The following is a 20,512-nucleotide window of genomic DNA, read 5'->3' as shown; positions in this document are numbered from 1 at the left end:
TTTCTTTGCGTACACACTGTCAAGACAAAATCTCGTCGTTAAAATTTTTTAACATGACATTCAGCCGAGTTGTCAGAATGACAATCGGCTGTTTTTTTTTTTCAGTGCCGTACATACCGTATTTTCAACGCCGCTTCCGGGTATGTAATGTGCGGGACTGGGTGTTCCTAATTGATTAACATTCTTCCGACCGGCGCATACAGCGCGTCACGAGTTGCCGAAAGAAGCCGAACGTCGGTGCGCAGGCGCCGTATAGAGCCGACTCGCAGTCTGGCTTCTTTCGGCAACTCGTGATGCGCTGTATGCGACGGTCGGAAGGATGTCAATCAATTAGGAACGCCCAGTCCCGCAGATTACATACCCGGAAGCGGCGGTGAAAATACGGTATGTACGGCACTTAAATAAAAAAAAAACAGCCGATTGTCATTCTGACAACTCGGCTGAATGTCATGTTAAAAATTTTTTTTGGGGTGAACCCCCGCTTTAAGTAAAAGTTTGGTGAGAGACGATTTGCGCTTTTCAGTCTGTTACAGCGTGACAAATGTGCTATCTCCATTACGAACCCTACTTTTTCCGAAGGTGCGCTCCCGTCTCATACTTTATTCTGAGCATGCGCAGGTTTCTTAGCATACACACAAACGTGTTTCTCGTCATAAACCAGCCCAACGAGGAACACGACAAGGAAATTGAGACTCCCAACGAGAAAAAGAAAACTTGTTCTCTTTTTTTCTCATCGAGTTCCACAACAGTTTTCTCGATGAAAAACATACACACGACCATTTTCCACGGCAAAAAAAGCACTGCCACCAAGTTTCTTGATGGATTCTGTCGAGGAAAACGGTCGTGTGTACGAGGTCATAGACCTCAATCTCCATCTCTGCAGCCTCAGTTGCACAGAATGAAGGGACAGGAACAGCTCTGTACAGGAATAGGAAACACAGTTATGAATGAACAGAGTGAGTGATCGATACCCTTTTCAGTAATTTCAGACAAGGAAGGGGACGGTAAAATACACATTTGCCAACCCCTTCCCTGCTCTCCATCCTGACACATCCCCCGAAGTGCTGCCGGGTTCCCCCTCTCCCATCGGCTGCTGCGGGGGATGTGTCAGGATGGAGAGCGGGGAAATGGCTGGCAAATATGTAATTTACCGGCCCCTTCATTGTCTGAAATTACCAATATTGTCCTGTCTAACTGGTCTATTGTTAGACAGGACAATTCGGTTTGTGACAGGCTGGCTGGTAAGTTTAGCTGGCAATTTTTCTTTGTTTTAGATTGACAGACATGCATCACCCTTCCATGTGCGCCTTGCTGTTAAGGACAGTTATAGGTTGGGAGCAGTTGACGTTTGTTTATATCTGATCGATGACATCAGCCAGTATCCTGCCCCTTTGTTTTCATTCAGTGAATGCCAGTAAATCTCCCAGCCAGCAGTTTAATGGAGTGGGAGATGTGTCATTGGTTAATATAACACTAATCACCGCCCCCCCCCCCCCCATACAAAAAAGTGGCAACCACCTCAATCTATAACTAGCCTTTGCAGCAAGGTGCACATGGAAGGGCAATGCACATCACCAATAAACAAAAGATTTCCCAGCACACTTACCAGCCATCCTGCAAAACGACCAAATTGATGCTGTGAGAGGCCCCGTACACACGACCGAGTTTCTCGGCAGAATTCAGCCAGAAACTCGGTCGGAGGTGAATTCTGCCGAGAAACCCGGTGTGTGTACACTTTCAGCCGAGGAAGCCGACGAGTTCCTCGTCGAGCCAAATAGAGAACATGTTCTCTATTTCCTCATTGTTCAATGAGGAAAGTTGGCTCGCCGAGATCCTCGGCGGCTTCACACAGAACTCGACGAGCAAAACGATGAGTTTTGCCCGTCGAGTTCCTCGGACGTGTGTACGGGGCCTAAAAGTTTACGTTGAAAACAGAGGGATATGTTTGCACACATTTGCAAATATATGTGTAAGCCACAGTGCCCACGCCAAGGGACTTCTGTATATACTGTGTTCCTAACTGGAAATTTCCAGAGCCTCCATAGTAGGAGCACATATAAGAATGGACAAATTAACCGATTGTCGACCGCCCACCGTAGTTTTACGGCGGCAGGTCGGCTCGGCTGCGCAAAATCACGTAATATAACGTGATTTTGCATTACAGCCACTAGGGGCACGCGCCCCCTGCTCGCCCCTGGTGCCGACGCTCGTGCCCGGCTGGCGAGATCACCGCCAGGCACCCGTGATCGCTCGTTACAGAGCGAGAACCAGGAGCTGTGTGTGTAAACACACAGCTCCCGGTCCTTTCAGGGGGAGAAATGACTGATCGCATATTCATACAATGTATGAACAGCGATCTGTAATTTCCCCTAGTCAGTCCCACCCCCCCCTTCAGTTAGAACACAATGAGGGAACATAATTAACCCTTTTTTCGCCCCCTAGTGTTAACCCCTTCCCTGCCAATGACATTTTTACAGTAATCAATGCATTTTTATAGTACTGATCGCTATAAAAATGCCAATGATCCCAAAAATGTGTCAAAAGTGTCCGAAGTGTCTTCCGTAAGGTCGCAGTACCGATAAAAATCGCAGATCGGCTCCATTACTAGTAAAAAAAATATATAAAAAAAACAATTATATTAATGAGGCATAGGGAAACAAATCAGAGGACACCACATCCCATAGAAAATGAAAAAGGATTGGATGGGGGAATCGGGTAACAAACCCAGGGACTTTAAACGGTGTCAATTAAAGAATATAACAGAGAATACTGATGTAGATAAAAATATAATTTATTCGATGATACAAAATTTCACAGAATTAAGACATGACATTGTTGATCCTTGTGATCATGTAGCGGCTCGAATGAACCAAGCAACGCCCAGACCTCTTACAGATTGCCCGACATGTTTCGCTACAAGCTTCATCAGGGGCATATATACAGGGGAGGCTACAAGGGATAAGCAGAGAACAACATCATCAATATTTATATAAATAATTGGCATGTCGATAGTATTATACTAACAGACAATAAGCAAATTTAAACAATAAATAATCATTGACAATAGAAAAGGAACAAAATTAATTGAATGATGTCAAGTATTCATGAATAGTACAGAGATCACAGAAACCATAATAAAGCAGGGTGATCATGAGCAGACTTACCACGCAGAGATCAAAAGATCATCAAAGGTCATGTAATGAAAACTAAGCATACACAGCCATAGTTTGAAAACCAAATTAAACCTGTAGGTACAGAGCCCCACTGGAACCATTCCATACACAAGCCGTCTCAGAGATGCTGCAGTATAAAAAAGAAGGAATAGATAAAATTAAATATATATAGGGTAAATAGTAAGGATCCCTAAAATTCCAGACAGATATATGCATGCACAGATTAAATAAAAATCAATGCAAAGAACACTATACTTGCCAAATGTGGCAAGAAGTAGAAAGAAAAATATCCTAAAAAATATATATATATATATATACCTAATGAGGTTGGTAGGGTCCAGTGAAAAAAGCTGGCATCAGCGTATGGATAAATCCAGCACCTGGATGGTTAAACAACCATTGGTCAAAGGGTGGGATAAAATCCCCAATGTTGAAGACTGGTAAAAGACAAAAAAATATATGGATATAATGATAGGTAATATGTATTGAAATAGCTGAAAAATTTTTTTTTATAATTGTTGGTGTGGTGAACAGTTCAAGATAGTAGCACACCACTTACCTCTTCACTGCTGACAGGTTAGCTAAAAGCACGAATAGATCTGAAGACCAAGCAGTCTAGTGACCCTGACAAGGCAGAGCCATTGAATGGATCATGAGTGTGGATCTCTTTATATACCTCCCACAGAGGCGTTTGATGACGCCGCTGGGGGTGGGCTGAAGTGATGGGCAGTGATAGGTGCTGGGCTTCAAGGGGGGAGGACAGGGGGGAGGACAGTTGAAATCCCCTGTCATGGATCGCCAGCAACGGCGAGGCATATCACGCGCGCGCACGTCAGTGACGGGTGGATGACGTCACAGGGCGGCGCTGGGAGTGAGCGCCATCTTGGATCAGGGCTGGAGACCTGGCAAAGCGGATGACGAGCTAGAGTGGGTCACTGGCAGTCAGTCCGTCGTCACCGATCGGTGAACGGCGGCGAAAAGAAGTGAACACACTAGTGAGTGAGCGCGGCATGGTGAGGGAGGGCCAGAATGGAAGTGGCCGGGCCACACCAAGGATGTCCCCATCGGAGGCAGATGGATAGAGCCAAACGATAGTGAGCAGCACCGACAAGCAATGCCCATATGGGATCACATAAATAGCAGGGACCGGACCTATTTCCCCACATAATAACGTGCGCCCCTATTGCCCATACAGCACAGAGACAGCAGCATAATGAAACAAGGAGACCAGTGGAGGCAAATACAGATACAGGCATGGCAAAAGCATATATAGATATATAGAAGGAGACCTAAAACATGATTAGAGGATGATTAACAAGTCAATACAATGATTGTGGTTAATGGGAGAGCTACGGAGAAAATGTCAATAAAGATTAAAAAATGTATAAATGTATTACTCCATAACATAAAAAGGGGGGGGGGGGGGTTGGATCTTGATCAAAGAGTGCTGGTAAATCTGCTCTGTAGATACATGTAGACATTAAATGATACATTGGATATGAAAATGACTGATTTAACAATAGACAACTTTCAATATAGGAGAAAAGACAGAGAAATAAGAAAATAAGAAAATAAAAAAATGTATATATAGCAAGACCAAGATTGAACAATAAATGGAATATCTGTTTTTAGAGGAATGGTTTGAAACTGAACCCCTCATTCAAGCCGGGTGGCTTGAGAGCCGCTAATTGGTGGATCCATTTAGCTTCTTTTTGCAAAAGTATCTTGTCATAGTCCCCTCCTGTTCGCTCCGTGACAAGCTGGTCAGGAGTCATTACTCCAGTCGTACATCCATCCCTGCAAGTCTGCTAGGTACACGCCCATGCCACAAGTGTGCATTTTGCAGATATATATTTGCATCGGCTACATGTGTACTTCCGAACGGACATAAATACAAACCCTATTTTGCGGCCAACTGCCAATCAATAGGTGTTGTTTATATCATGCAATGCTCTTGTCGTGCATTTTATGTCGGCAAGACGAAGAGGCCCTTTTTCCACCGCATCAGGGATCATGTTGCCCTGGTGCGAAAGAAAAAGATGGAAACTCCCATCAGCAGACATATGGGATTGTTCCATAACTTCGACAGTACGTGCATGCATTTTTTTGCACTCGAGTATGTCCCCCCAGGAGATAGAGGAGGGGACTATGACAAGATACTTTTGCAAAAAGAAGCTAAATGGATCCACCAATTAGCGGCTCTCAAGCCACCCGGCTTGAATGAGGGGTTCAGTTTCAAACCCTTCCTCTAAAAACAGATATTCCATTTATTGTTCAATCTTGGTCTTGCTATATATACATTTTTTTATTTTCTTATTTTCTTATTTCTCTGTCTTTTCTCCTATATTGAAAGTTGTCTATTGTTAAATCAGTCATTTTCATATCCAATGTATCATTTAATGTCTACATGTATCTACAGAGCAGATTTACCAGCACTCTTTGATCAAGATCCAACCCCCCCCCCCCCCTTTTTACTTTATACATTTTTTAATCTTTATTGACATTTTCTCCGTAGCTCTCCCATTAACCACAATCATTGTATTGACTTGTTAATCATCCTCTAATCATGTTTTAGGTCTCCTTCTATATATCTATATATGCTTTTGCCATGCCTGTATCTGTATTTGCCTCCACTGGTCTCCTTGTTTCATTATGCTGCTGTCTCTGTGCTGTATGGGCAATAGGGGCGCACGTTATTATGTGGGGAAATAGGTCCGGTCCCTGCTATTTATGTGATCCCATATGGGCATTGCTTGTCGGTGCTGCTCACTATCGTTTGGCTCTATCCATCTGCCTCCGATGGGGACATCCTTGGTGTGGCCCGGCCACTTCCATTCTGGCCCTCCCTCACCATGCCGCGCTCACTCACTAGTGTGTTCACTTCTTTTCGCCGCCGTTCACCGATCGGTGACGACGGACTGACTGCCAGTGACCCACTCTAGCTCGTCATCCGCTTTGCCAGGTCTCCAGCCCTGATCCAAGATGGCGCTCACTCCCAGCGCCGCCCTGTGACGTCATCCACCCGTCACTGACGTGCGCGCGCGTGATATGCCTCGCCGTTGCTGGCGATCCATGACAGGGGATTTCAACTGTCCTCCCCCCTGTCCTCCCCCCTTGAAGCCCAGCACCTATCACTGCCCATCACTTCAGCCCACCCCCAGCGGCGTCATCAAACGCCTCTGTGGGAGGTATATAAAGAGATCCACACTCATGATCCATTCAATGGCTCTGCCTTGTCAGGGTCACTAGACTGCTTGGTCTTCAGATCTATTCGTGCTTTTAGCTAACCTGTCAGCAGTGAAGAGGTAAGTGGTGTGCTACTATCTTGAACTGTTCACCACACCAACAATTATAAAAAAATTTTTTTCAGCTATTTCAATACATATTACCTATCATTATATCCATATATTTTTTTGTCTTTTACCAGTCTTCAACATTGGGGATTTTATCCCACCCTTTGACCAATGGTTGTTTAACCATCCAGGTGCTGGATTTATCCATACGCTGATGCCAGCTTTTTTCACTGGACCCTACCAACCTCATTAGGTATATATATATATATATATTTTTTAGGATATTTTTCTTTCTACTTCTTGCCACATTTGGCAAGTATAGTGTTCTTTGCATTGATTTTTATTTAATCTGTGCATGCATATATCTGTCTGGAATTTTAGGGATCCTTACTATTTACCCTATATATATTTAATTTTATCTATTCCTTCTTTTTTATACTGCAGCATCTCTGTGACGGCTTGTGTATGGAATGGTTCCAGTGGGGCTCTGTACCTACAGGTTTAATTTGGTTTTCAAACTATGGCTGTGTATGCTTAGTTTTCATTACATGACCTTTGATGATCTTTTGATCTCTGCGTGGTAAGTCTGCTCATGATCACCCTGCTTTATTATGGTTTCTGTGATCTCTGTACTATTCATGAATACTTGACATCATTCAATTAATTTTGTTCCTTTTCTATTGTCAATGATTATTTATTGTTTAAATTTGCTTATTGTCTGTTAGTATAATACTATCGACATGCCAATTATTTATATAAATATTGATGATGTTGTTCTCTGCTTATCCCTTGTAGCCTCCCCTGTATATATGCCCCTGATGAAGCTTGTAGCGAAACATGTCGGGCAATCTGTAAGAGGTCTGGGCGTTGCTTGGTTCATTCGAGCCGCTACATGATCACAAGGATCAACAATGTCATGTCTTAATTCTGTGAAATTTTGTATCATCGAATAAATTATATTTTTATCTACATCAGTATTCTCTGTTATATTCTTTAATTGACACCGTTTAAAGTCCCTGGGTTTGTTACCCGATTCCCCCATCCAATCCTTTTATATAAAAAAAACGCCATAAAACTATCCCCTATTTTGTAGACGCTATAACTTTTGCGCAAACCAATCAATAAACGCTTATTGCAATTTTTTTTTTTAGAAAAATATGTAGAAGAATACGTATCGTCCTAAACTGAGGAAAAAAATTGTTTTTTTACATATTTTTGGGGGATATTTATTACAGCAAAAAGTAAAAAATATTCATTTTATTTCAAAATTTACGCTCTATTTTTGTTTATGGCGCAAAAGATCAAAACCGCAGAGGTGATCAAATACCACCAAAAGAAAGCTCTATTTGTGGGAAAAAAAGGACGCCAATTTTGTTTGGGAGCCACGCTGCACGACCGCGCAATTGTCAGTTAAAGCGACGCAATGCATGCTATTCTCCAAATGCAATCTTTTCTATATACGATGCAGACATACTGTATATTGGACATGTTTATTGCTTATCTTTCATTTCACATTTTTTCATTTTTCATATAGTGTGTTTCTCTGTTAGCAGTGAGGACGGGTGACATCACATCCTCTCTCTGTGATGGGATCCCAGAAATGAAAGTCGCTTTCGTTACTGACAGAAGACTTCAGCAGAGCCATGAAGGACAATAAAATTGGCACGTTCACCATTCTGCTTATCTTTTTTTGTCAATTCCAAGGTAAGTTAGAACTTGTTACCCTCACATTCACCTGTATGGTCAGCAGGACAGTTATTTGCCATGTTATGTCATTTGTGTGATAATAAAGAGACTCTAACAGAAAAGGAATTTGGACATAAAGTAGTAGTAATAAATTCAGTGTTCATATTTGAAACCTGTATCATCACTACTCAGGCTCAGAACAGCCCATAGAGCTAGCAGTTTTCTGATATACAGTTGGATATAAAAAATAAAATAAAAAAATCATCACTTTTCCACTGACTTTAAAGTAGCAGTCTTTTAAAAAGTCACCTGTAAAATAATATTATCGTACTTTGTATGTAACATATCTAATTTAACTAGGGCTTTAATTATTTGGAATTTTTAGATGTTTGGATTATATATTTTTTTTCTCTTTTTACTATTTTTATTTTGCTACTATTTTTAGTTATTTTGACTGTTATTGCTGGTTTTGGTCTAAAATGTATTTTAGCAATTCTTTTTTGTTTTCAAAAAAGTTTTTTTTTGGAAGACAAGTAATAATACAGTACAATACAATGCATTGGGTGAGGAATAACATAAGGAATGCTCCTTCTCATTGATTCCCCCATTTTAGAAATAGTTTAGCAGCATGTATGACAAAATATCGCCAACAGATGGTATTGTCAAATATAATTATTCTGTAATTTATTCACATTTATACAGCTTGCAATCATCTACAGGAGAACTTTATTGCTAAGGTCCTTCAAAGCTTTTAGATACATTTCTGCTCTGCTAAAAATAAAAAATGATCATATCAGTATTAGTGATGTATCTAGTAAATGTTTGCATAAAAACTTCAGAAGAGTGGTCAGTTTGGCTCTGTACCTTGTAATTGTTATTTTTTTTATTTATTTTTTAAGTAATGAAGACTATTAAAACAGAAAAAACTTGAGAAGAGAATATGATTCCGTGATAAAGATTTATAGAATAGTTTGTAGTCTGCCAAATAAGAAATTAACACTTATGCCTCATACACACGGCCGGTTTTCCCGACCAAAAGCAAACATGGCAGTTTTCCCGTCGGGAAAACCAATCATGTGTACGAGGCATTAGAGTTTATATAAAAACACAAGAACAATACCAGCAGGTATTGAAAACCTGGGACTGGTCATATGAATCAGGAGCAAATGGCAACTATACAGCTATGTACAGTATAGTATAATATGTAAACTTTATAATAAAGAAGACAGAGGCTTAGGAGGCAAGTGTGCCATTCTGTCTAGATATCATATTGATTAATCAATCAATTAGGTCTGTGTATCTATCTATTGATCTATCTATCTATCTATCTATCTATCTATCTATCTATCTATCTCTATCAATCCACCCATTGGTCTGTGTATGATTATCTATTCATCTATTAATCTATCTATCATAGCCAAAATAGTCAGATCAGGTCATCTATCTTCTCCCCCTCTATCTATCTATCTATCTATCTATCTATCTATCTATCTATCTATCTATCTATCTATCTCCATCAATCCACCCATTGATCTGTGTATTATTATCTAATTAACTATTGGTCTATCATCTCCCTGTCTGTCTCTGTCTGTCTGTCTATCTATCTATCTATCTACTATCTTCTATCAATCCATTGGTTTAATATCCATCTATACTTTTATCAATCCATCTATCGATCTACTGTATCATCCATCTCTCTGTCCATCTTATCCAAACCGATCAAAGATGGTAAAGGCTGAAACATCAATTAAAACACAGGTTATCTATCCCACTACCTGCATATCTAGTTGTTTATCTGTGTATCGACTTCATCTATAGTGTTGCTCACGAATATTCGCATTGCGAATATTCGTTACGAATATGGCATATTCGAATATTCGCGAATAACTCGAAATTCGCTATTCCGAATATTCGTATTTTTTCAAATTTATTTTTAAAACAGATCACATCCTATCGACGTCTAAAGGCATTGCTGGTATGATTAGAGACCCTGGGCCGAGTAGCTAAGCTGAGGCGATCCTTTTATGTTGCCGAATATTCGCAATCGCGAATATTCGATTTCCGAATATTCGCGAATACTTTCTCCGCCCTTCTTTTGCATCAGAGCCAATCAGAGTTCTCCTACCACAGTTGTCAAAATTTCGCAATCAATTTTGCATTCGCATTAGCGAAATTTCGATAAAATATCACGAATATTCGCGAATACTTTCTCCGCCCTTCTTTTGCATCAGAGCCAATCAGAGTTCTCCTACCACAGTTGTCAAAATTTCGCAATCAATTTCACATTCGCATTAGCGAAATTTCGCAAAAAAAATTTTTTGATAAAATATCACGAATATTCGATTTTAGCGAATATTTCACGAATATTCGTCTATATATTCGTGATATATCGCAAAATCGAATATGGCGTATTCCGCTCAACACTATATCAATCCATTGGTCTAAAAGCCATCTATACTTTTATCAATCCATCTGTCTATCTGTCTATTATCTATCTATCTATCTACAGTATCTATCTATCTATCTATCTATCTATCTATCTATCTATCTATCTATCGATCTATCTATCTACCTATCTACCTATCTATCATCTATCTATCATCTTTCTGTCTATCTTTTCCAAACTAGAATAGAAAAACGAGCTAATTCCTCTGTGGGACTTTGGAAGGCAGAAACTCCTTGACAAAAATTATTATAGAAAATATATATTTTTAATTAGAAAAGTAAAAATGAAAATAGGTAAATGACTTTATGGAAAAGTCACAGTGGGATGCATATATACTTTAGACAAGCACAAAAACAGAAAAACATGCAAATGCATATATAACGAAAACCACTTGAGTCTGGCCAGTAGTGAACTGGGTCAGAAGATGTCCGAGGCGTTTCATGGTTTGTAGCAATTAAACCTATTGTTCAGGGGCTAGTGGTTCAATAATTAATTGTCTATAAGTTGATAAAGAGAAAAAAATAATAATGAGAATTTGTCTTACATCATACATAGATAGAACCTTACACATAAGATATATTAAATGGGCAACAACTCATTTTTCATAGATTTATGGTACTATCATATTTCTTTATTTTTTTTTCGAAACTAGTCCGATTGTAAAGGCTGAAACATCAATGAAATCATGGGTCATTTTCCCAAGGGCCTCTATCTATCTATCTATCTATCTATCTATCTATCTATCTATCTATCTATCTATCTATCTATCTATCTATCTATCTATCTATCTACATGTCTATCTATCTATCTATCTATCTATCTATCTATCTATCTTATCCAAACTAGTTAAAGTTTGAAACATCAACAAAAACACGGGTCATTTGCCCAAGGACCTCTTCCGCATATACAACAAGTAATTCTGCTTCTTAATGTACATTTGTTACAACAGTTTAGAGCAAGTCGTTCTCAACCAGGGTTCCTCCAGAAGTAGCCAGGGGTTCCCTGAGAAGTTAGCAACTTCTGCCTTTCAGCTTATTAACTACTGACGACAATGATCTTTTTAGCTTTCTGTAATGGGGATTATTGCCAATGATCACAAATGTAAGGAGCATTTTTCCCAGTAAGCATCACACTATTGTACCGTGAGCTGTAGATCTAGTGATTAGCAGGGGTTCCCTGAGCGTAGACGTTTTTTTTCAAGGGTTCCTTCATGTATAAAAGGTTGAGAAAAGCTGGTTTAGCGTGTTAGCTATACATTCTTTATAAAGCAGGTATTGAAGCATGGGTAGTTATTAGTGTTGAGCGGAATACGCCATATTCGATTTCACGATATATCACGAATATATAGACGAATATTCGTGATATATTCGCTAAAATCGAATATTCGTGATATTTTATCAAAAAAATTTTTTGGCGAAATTTCACTAATGCGAATGCGAAATTGATTGCGAAATTTTGACAACTGTGGTAGGAGAACTCTGATTGGCTCTGATGCAAAAGAAGGGCGGAGAAAGTATTCGCGAATATTCGTGATATTTTATCGAAATTTCACTAATGCGAATGCGAAATTGATTGCGAAATTTTGACAACTGTGGTAGGAGAACTCTGATTGGCTCTGATGCAAAAGAAGGGCGGAGAAAGTATTCGCGAATATTCGTGATATTTTATCGAAATTTCGCTAATGCGAATGCGAAATTGATTGCGAAATTTTGACAACTGTGGTAGGAGAACTCTGATTGGCTCTGATGCAAAAGAAGGGCGGAGAAAGTATTCGCGAATATTCGGAAATCGAATATTCGCGATTGCGAATATTCGGCAACATAAAAGGATCGCCTCAGCTTAGCTACTCGGCCCAGGGTCTCTAATCATACCAGCAATGCTTTTAGACGTCGATAGGATGTGATCTGTTTTAAAAATAAATTTGAAAAAATACGAATATTCGGAATATCGAATTTTGGCCGCGAAATTCGAGTTATCTGCGAATATTCGAATATGCCATATTCGTAACGAATATTCGCAATGCGAATATTCGTGAGCAACACTAGTAGTTATTTACAGTTAGGAGTATCAAAAAATGTACACCGATTAAGGGTGCTTAGTGACACTGGCTATTAGACCGGGAGGGACACATTAAAAATCTTGAGAAAGACTGAGCTGAAGAGGTATGTAACCTCAATAAATAATGAAATAGTGTAACTTCATCTAAACTTTTATTTGCATTTTAAATGACCTTTACAGCATGCTTACACAGCTCCGGGTGGACAAAACTGCATGTCGAAAGCTATCTATATATATATATATATATATATATATATATATATATATATATATATATATACCGGTATATAAAATATATTTCCATATAAGGATTTCAGGCGATAGGTAATATGTGGCATTTTAAGCATTATAGGCAAAAAAAAGTGAATTTTAAAGCTAGGGTTGACTTAATTGCACTAGTATGAGCACCATGGGCCAGATTCTCAAAAGAGATACGACGGTGTATCTCCAGATACACCGTCGTATCTCTGTTTCTGAGCCCGGGTATCTATGCGAGTGATCCTTAGAATCATTTACGCATAGATACGGCGTAGATCCGACTGGCGTAAGTCACTTACACCGTCGGATCTTAGATGTAATTCCACGCTGACCGCTAGATGGCGTTTACGACGATTTCTCATTTGTCTATGCAAATGAACTTGATACGCTGATTCCCGAAAGTTTTTGCGCCGCCTCGTCGTCGTTTACGTCGTTTCCGTAAGCGTAAACTTACCCCTGCTATATGAGGGGTAAGTTTACGAAGGTCCGTCGTATGCCATGTTAAGTATGGCGTTGGGACAGCGTCGTCTTTTTCCATCGTTTACGTTGTTTTACTAAGTCGTTTGCGAATAGGGCTTTACTTAAATGACGCTCACGTCGGCTTCATTGACGTTTTCCGTCGTGAGCTGGAGCATGCACACTGGGCTATTTTTACGGCCAGCCCATGCGCAGTTCGATCGGCGCGGGGGCGCGCTTAATTTAAATACAAGCCGCCCCCTTTGAATTACACGGCCTTACGCCGGGCCATTTACACTACGCCACTGCAAATTATGGAGCAAGTGCTTTGAGAATACGGCACTTGCTCCAGTAAATTGCGGCGGCGTGGTGTAAATGGCTTACGCTACGCCGCCGTGGATTCTACGAGAATCTGGCCCCATGTTCTTTGTGTTTTACACAGTTCATACCTTTTCACCAATCTGCACAACAGTAGTAGAGTCTACCATGTTAGCAATTAATTAACGTTTAACTTAGAATATTATAGATGGAAGATTTCAGGACATGTTACGTCATTCTTATGGCATTTTACAGTTCATGCTTAAAAAAATTAACCCAACCGGTCATGAAAGCTTGCATCTTTAATAAATTTAGGTGAGGCAGTTTAGATTTAATGCCAAACCATCAGCACCAATCTACATACAGCAATTTTCTTTTCACATTTAACATTTCACATTGTCTAGAACATGTTTGTGTGTCTCATTGATCCACTCGGAATATAGTCCTCACAGAAAGATTCTCTTAAAATTGAACTCCTGCCACAAACGAGAGGCTATCATTTACAGTTCTCAACTTTTTTTTGCGAGCAAGCTAATACTCCTACAATTACCCTATCAAAACGGTTTTGGAAATAACGGATTCAAGTTTCAACAAATATACGTGGTTCTTTTGAAAGAAATTTTGAAACATATATTTTGCATACTATTCCATCGGTCATTTTCAGGAACCCAGCATTCTATACAATGGGAGTTATTTACTAAAAAGATAAATTCACTTTGCACTACAAGTGCAAACTACAACTGCAAAGTGCACTTAAAATTGCTCTGAAAGTGCACTTGGAAGTGCAGTTACTGTAGATCCGAGGGGGACATGCAAGGAAAATAAAAAACAGAGGGCCAGATCCACAACGAGCGGGCTTAACTTAAATCTTCCTATTTAAGTTACACAGCTGCAAAATCTCTACCTAAGTGCTCGATCCACAAAGCACTTACCTAGAAATTTTCAGCGGTGTAACTTAAATTCGTCCGGCGCAAGGCGGGCCCAATCTAATGGGGTGAGTCCCATTTAAATTAGGCGCGCTCCCGCGCCGGACGTACTGCGCATGCTCCCAACGCGTTTTTCCCGACGTGCATTGCGCGAAATTACGTTACGCCGAGTTTTGTGAATCCTGCCGGGTAAAAAAAGTTGAGTCGGGAAAAAAAAGAGATGCGGCGGGAAAAAAAAAAAATTTGACAGCGTCGCGGGAAAGAAGGGTGTAATGTAATTTTTGTAATCTAATAAGAGAAATTGTATAGAGCGCCTTATAATGGTGTGGTCTTTCAGGCTTGGTTCACACTGGTGCGACTTGGATGTGGGTTTCTCTGCATTTAAATTTGCATGTCAGGAGACTGTGACCGTCTCTCAATGGAACCAGTTCACACATCTATGGGGCGGCCACGGAGCGGTTTGCAGAAGAGTCCTGTGCGTCTTCTGGTCCATTTCAGGTCTGAATTCAGCCAAAAATTCGGACCGAATTTGGACCTGAAACGGTAAACAAGGACACACTCGACCCCCTGCTGCAAGTCGCTCCACACACAGTGTGAACCCAGCCTTATAGGTCACTGTTTAAAAAAAAAAGTGCCTATATTAACACATGGAAATGCATTCTCAAGGTTAATAGGTAGTTATATAGATAGAATAAAAAATAAACATGTTCACAAAGTTTAACCATTAACCCTCCTGGCGGTGTTCCCGAGTCTGACTCGGGGTTAGATTTCTGTGCTACGATCGGTAACCCCGAGTCAGACTCGGGCTCGCCTCGCAGCATCCACAGGCAGTGTTTACTTACCTTGTCCCTGGATCCAGCGATGCCACCGCGCTGTGCGAGCGAGCGGGTGCTCGCTCGTTTCACACAGCGTCCTCCTGTGCCGCCGATCTCCGTTCCCTGCGACGTTACGACGCACGGGAGCGGAGAACGGCGCCAAATTCAAAAACGTAAACAAACACAATACACACAGTATACTGTAATCTTATAGGTTACAGTACTGTATGTAAAAAATACACACCCCCCTTGTCCCTAGTGGTCTGCCCAGTGCCCTACATGTACTTTTATATAATAAAAACTGTAGAATGTCCATAGCAACCAAAAGTGTCTTTTTATGTCAAAAATGGTTTTAGAGCAGCTAGAAAACAGCGATAATAAATTATAATCACTTGCAGAATTGAGCGATAGCGATTTGTGGGGAAATTCGTCATAAAAAAAAAAAAAAATAATGACAGCGACAATTCTGCAACTGAGCAAATTTCAGTGATTTTGAGTTGATTACATTATTGAATAATTTTTATTATAATTATATTATTATTTGTTTTAATTATTTTTAATTATTTATTATATTATAATTTATAATTTTGTTTTTAAAAAAATGTCATACCCGGGATGCCTACTAGACTCTTGTTTGGTCAGATTTAAGTGAGTTATTCCTAAGAATTACAGGCCTACAGTATAAAATGCCAAATTTCCTTGCAAATAATGGTACCGCTTTCAGCATCTTTTTTCTGAAAGAATCATACCGCCAGGGAGGTTGATTAAATTAAAAACAAAAATAACTTAGAGCTTCAGAATGCCTAACCGCTAGTTGATCCAGGTGAAAAACCTTTTTGGTGGGTTTACAGAACAAGTTCTTAAATTGATATGAATTGAATGTTAATATGCAGCTCAATGCACCCAAAAAGCAGCATTTATAACTTTTTTAAAACATTAAATTGGTAAAAACATTTAAACATACAATATAATAAACAGCAAAGTGTATTACAACCATTGATCCAAGGGAACAATACTTTCTGACTACCAAAACTCGATAGTCTGTGTCCTTGTGTCACTATTCTGCTGCATCGGTTTTATAAATATATGTAGCTGTTTATATTCTATGCTAGCAACACATTCAACTGTATTTTTAAGCAATCTACTGAACTTTGCTAGAATCAGCCCGTTAAATGCATTTTTACATTTTCCATCTGTAAAAATAAAGACCCTCCTTCATATGGAGGTTAAACGTCTTCTGGATGCAAGGAGTGCTATTATAAGTTTTAGGGTGGCTTAAAAGTGAACCACTTTCCTTGAATACACACACATATATATATATATATATATATATATATATATATATATATATATATATATATATATACTGTATTTGCTGGTGTATAAGACTACATTTTACACTTAAAAAAAATAGTCAAAAAGCAGGGGTCGTCTTATACGCCGGGTCAGCTGCTCGGATGCCTGCTGGATGTGCGGTAATACGCTTAGCCAATCCCGGTTAGCGATGTATTCAAATTAATACAGTCCTTGCTCGGATTGGAGTAACAACCTCTGCCAATCCGAGCAGGCTACATACAGTAGCCTGCTCGGATTGGCTTTGAGAGTCAGAGAGGCGTGGGCTGATGATGTTACAACCTCTGCCAATCCAAGCAGGCTTTGTATTCATTAATAGAATACATTGCTCGCCATGATTGGCTCCAGCTCCAGCAAGAAGGAAGAAGAATATGGCTCCAGAAGGAAGAAATATGAAGCGTCGGAAACCTCAGAAGGGGGGTCGTCTTATACGGTGAGTACAGGCAAAAAATATTAAAAAACTGCAAAATTAGGGGGTCGTCTTATACCCCCGGTTGCCTTATACACTGGCAAATATGGTATATATATATATATATATATATATATATATATATATATATACACACAGTTTCTCACAAAAGTGAGTACACCCCTCACATTTTTGTAAATATTTTATTCTATCTTTTCATGTGACAACACTGAAGAAATTACACTTTGCTACAATGTAAAGTAGTGAGTGTACAGCTTGTATAACAGTGTAAATTTGCTGTCCCCTCAAAATAATTCAACACACAGCCATTAATGTTTAAACCGCTGGCAACAAAAGTGAGTACACCCCTAAGTGAAAATTTTCAAATTATGCCCAATTAGTAATTTTCCCTCCCAGTGTCATGTAAGGCCTCGTACACACGACCGAGTTTCTCGGCAAAAACCAGCAAGAAACTTTTTTTGCCAAGGAAACCGGTTGTGTGTACATTTTCGTCGAGGAAACTGTCGAGAAACTCGACGAGCCAAAAAGAGAGCAAGTTCTCTATTTCCTTGACGGGAATGGAGAAAATTGGCTTGTCGAGTTCCTCGACAGCCTAACAAGGAACTTGACAAGGAAAACTATGTGTTTCGCCCGTCGAGTTCCTTGGTCGTGTGTACGAGGCTTAACTCGTTAGTGTTACAAGGTCTCAGGTGTGAATGGGGAGAAGGTGTGTTAATATTGGTGTTATTGCTCTCACTCTCTCATACTGGTCACTGGAGGTCCAACATCCAACATCCAGCACCTCATGGCAAAGAACTCTCTGAGGATATGAAAAAAGGAATTGTTGCTCTGCATAAAGAAGGCCTAGGCTATAAGAAGACTGCAAAGACTCTGAAACTGAGCAGTTTAGACCAAACAGAGGTTTAACAGGACAGGTTACACTGAGAACAGGCCTCGCCATGGTCGACCAAAGAAGTTGAGTGCACGTGCTTAGCGTCATATCCAGACATTGTCTATGGTAAATAGACGTATAAGTGCTGCCAGCATTGCTTCAGAGGTTGAAGGGGTGGGACGTCAGCCTGTCAGTGGTCAGACCATACACCACATCAGATTGGTCCGCATGGCTGTAATCTCAGAAGGAAGCCTCCTCTAAAGATGATGTATAAGAAAGCCCACAAACTGTTTGCTGAAGACAAGCAGACTAAGGACATGGATTACTGGAACCATGTCCTGTGGTCTGATGAGACCAAGATCAACTTACTTGGTTCAGATGGTGTCAAGCGTGTGTGGCGGCAACCAGGTGAGGAGTACAAAGACAAGTGTCTATAGTCAAGCATGGTGGTGGGAGTGTCATGGTCTGGAGATGCACGAGTGCTGCCGGCACTGGGGAGCTACAGTTCATTGAGGGAACCATGAATGCCAACATGTACTGTGATATACTGAAACAGAGCATGATCCCCTACCTTTGGAGACCGGGCCGCAGGGCAGTATTCCAACACGATAATGACCCCAAACACACCTCCAAGACGATTTTTGCCTTGCTAAAGAATCTGAGGGTAAAGGTGATAAACTGGTCAAGCATGTTTCCAGACCTAAACCCTATTGAGCATCTGTGGGGCATACTAAAATGGAAAGTGGAGGAGCGCAAGGTTTCTAACATCCACCAGCTCCGTGATGTTGTCATGGAGGAATGGAAGAGGACTCCAGTGGCAACCTGTGAAGCTCCGGTAAAGTCCATGCCCAAGAGGGTTAAGGCAGTGCTGGAAAAATAATGGTGGCCACACAAAATATTGACACTTTGGGCTCAATTTGGACCTTTTTTACTTAGGGGTGTACTCACTTTTGTTTCCAGTGATTTAGACATTAATGGCTGTGTATTGAGTTATTTTAAGGGGACAGCAAATTGACACTGTTATACAAGCTTTCTATTCCCTCTCAGTTTACCATTGATTGTTCATTGGAACAGAAACGCTGTAGAGCCAACAACAGACAGAAGGGCCTAAATGCTGTCAGACCACACCCGCATGTCCGACCACCCTAAAAACCCAATGGGGGCTTATTTTAAATCTCTGTTATCGATTGTTAAGAATATGTTAATACTTCTAGTAGTACTAACTAGTAGTGATAACACACCAATACATACAAAGCCAGCTAAAAAATGCATGTTAAACTCCTTTGTGAAACTAGGCTTTGGAAATATAAACACTATAAGGCCCCGTACACACGATAGAATCCATCCGCAGATAAATCCCAGCAATCCTCTGGGATGGATTCCAGCAGATCGGATATTTGCTGTGATGCACAACAAATCCATCTGCTGGAATCCATTCCAACGGATGGATCCGCTCGTCTGTACAGACTTACCGGATCCATTCGTCCAAAGGGATTCCCCGCACGCGTCGTAATGATTTGACGCATGCGTGGAATTCCTTATATGACAGCGTCGCGCCCGTCGCCGCGTCATAATCGCGGCGACGGCGCGACACGTCATCGCCAGAGGATTTCCGCGCGGATTTCAATGCGATGGTGTGTACACTCCATCGCATCGAAATCTGCGGAAATCTTTGAGAGGATTTATCCGTGGAAACGGTCCGCTGGACCGTATCCGCGGATAAATTCTCTCGTGTGTATGGGGCCTAAGATGCGTTTTTAAAAAATGAGAGAAACCCTATGCTACATATATGAAGGTTTGCCTGGATGTAGGACTATAATGGGCATTGCATCAAGATGGAGATCTATATTCTTTCCCTTCTTCTTTCTTCCTCTATCCTCCATTTTCCTTCTCTCTCTTACTTTTTTTTATAATTGTAGTTGATGTACGGCATTGTGGTTTTGTCACTACTCTTGATCAGATATGAGAGGGTTTGTCGCCTAAGGAAGGGGGGGAGCTTTTTTAGGTGCACTATGGCAGTAGATTTGTTGATATTACCCCTTGACCTACCTATCTCGATGCTAATGGGTGGTATGACTACCCTTGTACTCAGAATGTGCACTGGACAAATTCTGTCTGATCTTCATATGTTCTGCATTTTCCTATTTTTCCTATTTTCTTCTTTAAAATAAAAAATATTGGATGAGAAAAAATGAAAGAAAATTGTGGCCAAATGAGAAAGAAACTGTTTTGCGAATAATGCCTATTGATACTTAGAACTTAGATAAAAGCCACTGGACTGGTTAACCACATTCCAAAGTTATGCGCACTCTACTTGGTTGACCTCAGCAGTCCAGTTAGATCTTAGCGCTGTTAAAAAAAGCCACCCACTTGGAATGTTACTCATCTGAAATGTTTCATCATTTTTCAAGAGTAATTAGCAAGTCCAG

General features: G+C 40.3%; 1 protein-coding gene across 1 annotated transcript in view; it reads left to right on the top strand.

Annotated features, from left to right (window-relative positions):
- The first annotated feature begins 8,020 nt into the window (after nucleotides 1-8,020).
- LOC120924470 (T-cell surface glycoprotein CD8 alpha chain-like) overlaps nucleotides 8,021-20,512 on the top strand; it is a 70,750-nt gene continuing 58,258 nt past the window's right edge. Inside the window, exon 1 of the mRNA XM_040335455.1 lies at nucleotides 8,021-8,170. Coding sequence (XP_040191389.1) covers nucleotides 8,110-8,170 — 61 coding nt within the window. The 5' untranslated portion in view covers nucleotides 8,021-8,109. The remainder of the gene's footprint in view (nucleotides 8,171-20,512) is intronic.

This window comes from Rana temporaria, chromosome 1, assembly GCF_905171775.1.
Source record: "Rana temporaria chromosome 1, aRanTem1.1, whole genome shotgun sequence".
Classification (NCBI taxonomy): domain Eukaryota; kingdom Metazoa; phylum Chordata; class Amphibia; order Anura; family Ranidae; genus Rana; species Rana temporaria.
The sequence above is the reverse complement of the archived record's forward strand: the minus strand, read 5'-3'. Positions and strand labels throughout refer to the sequence as shown.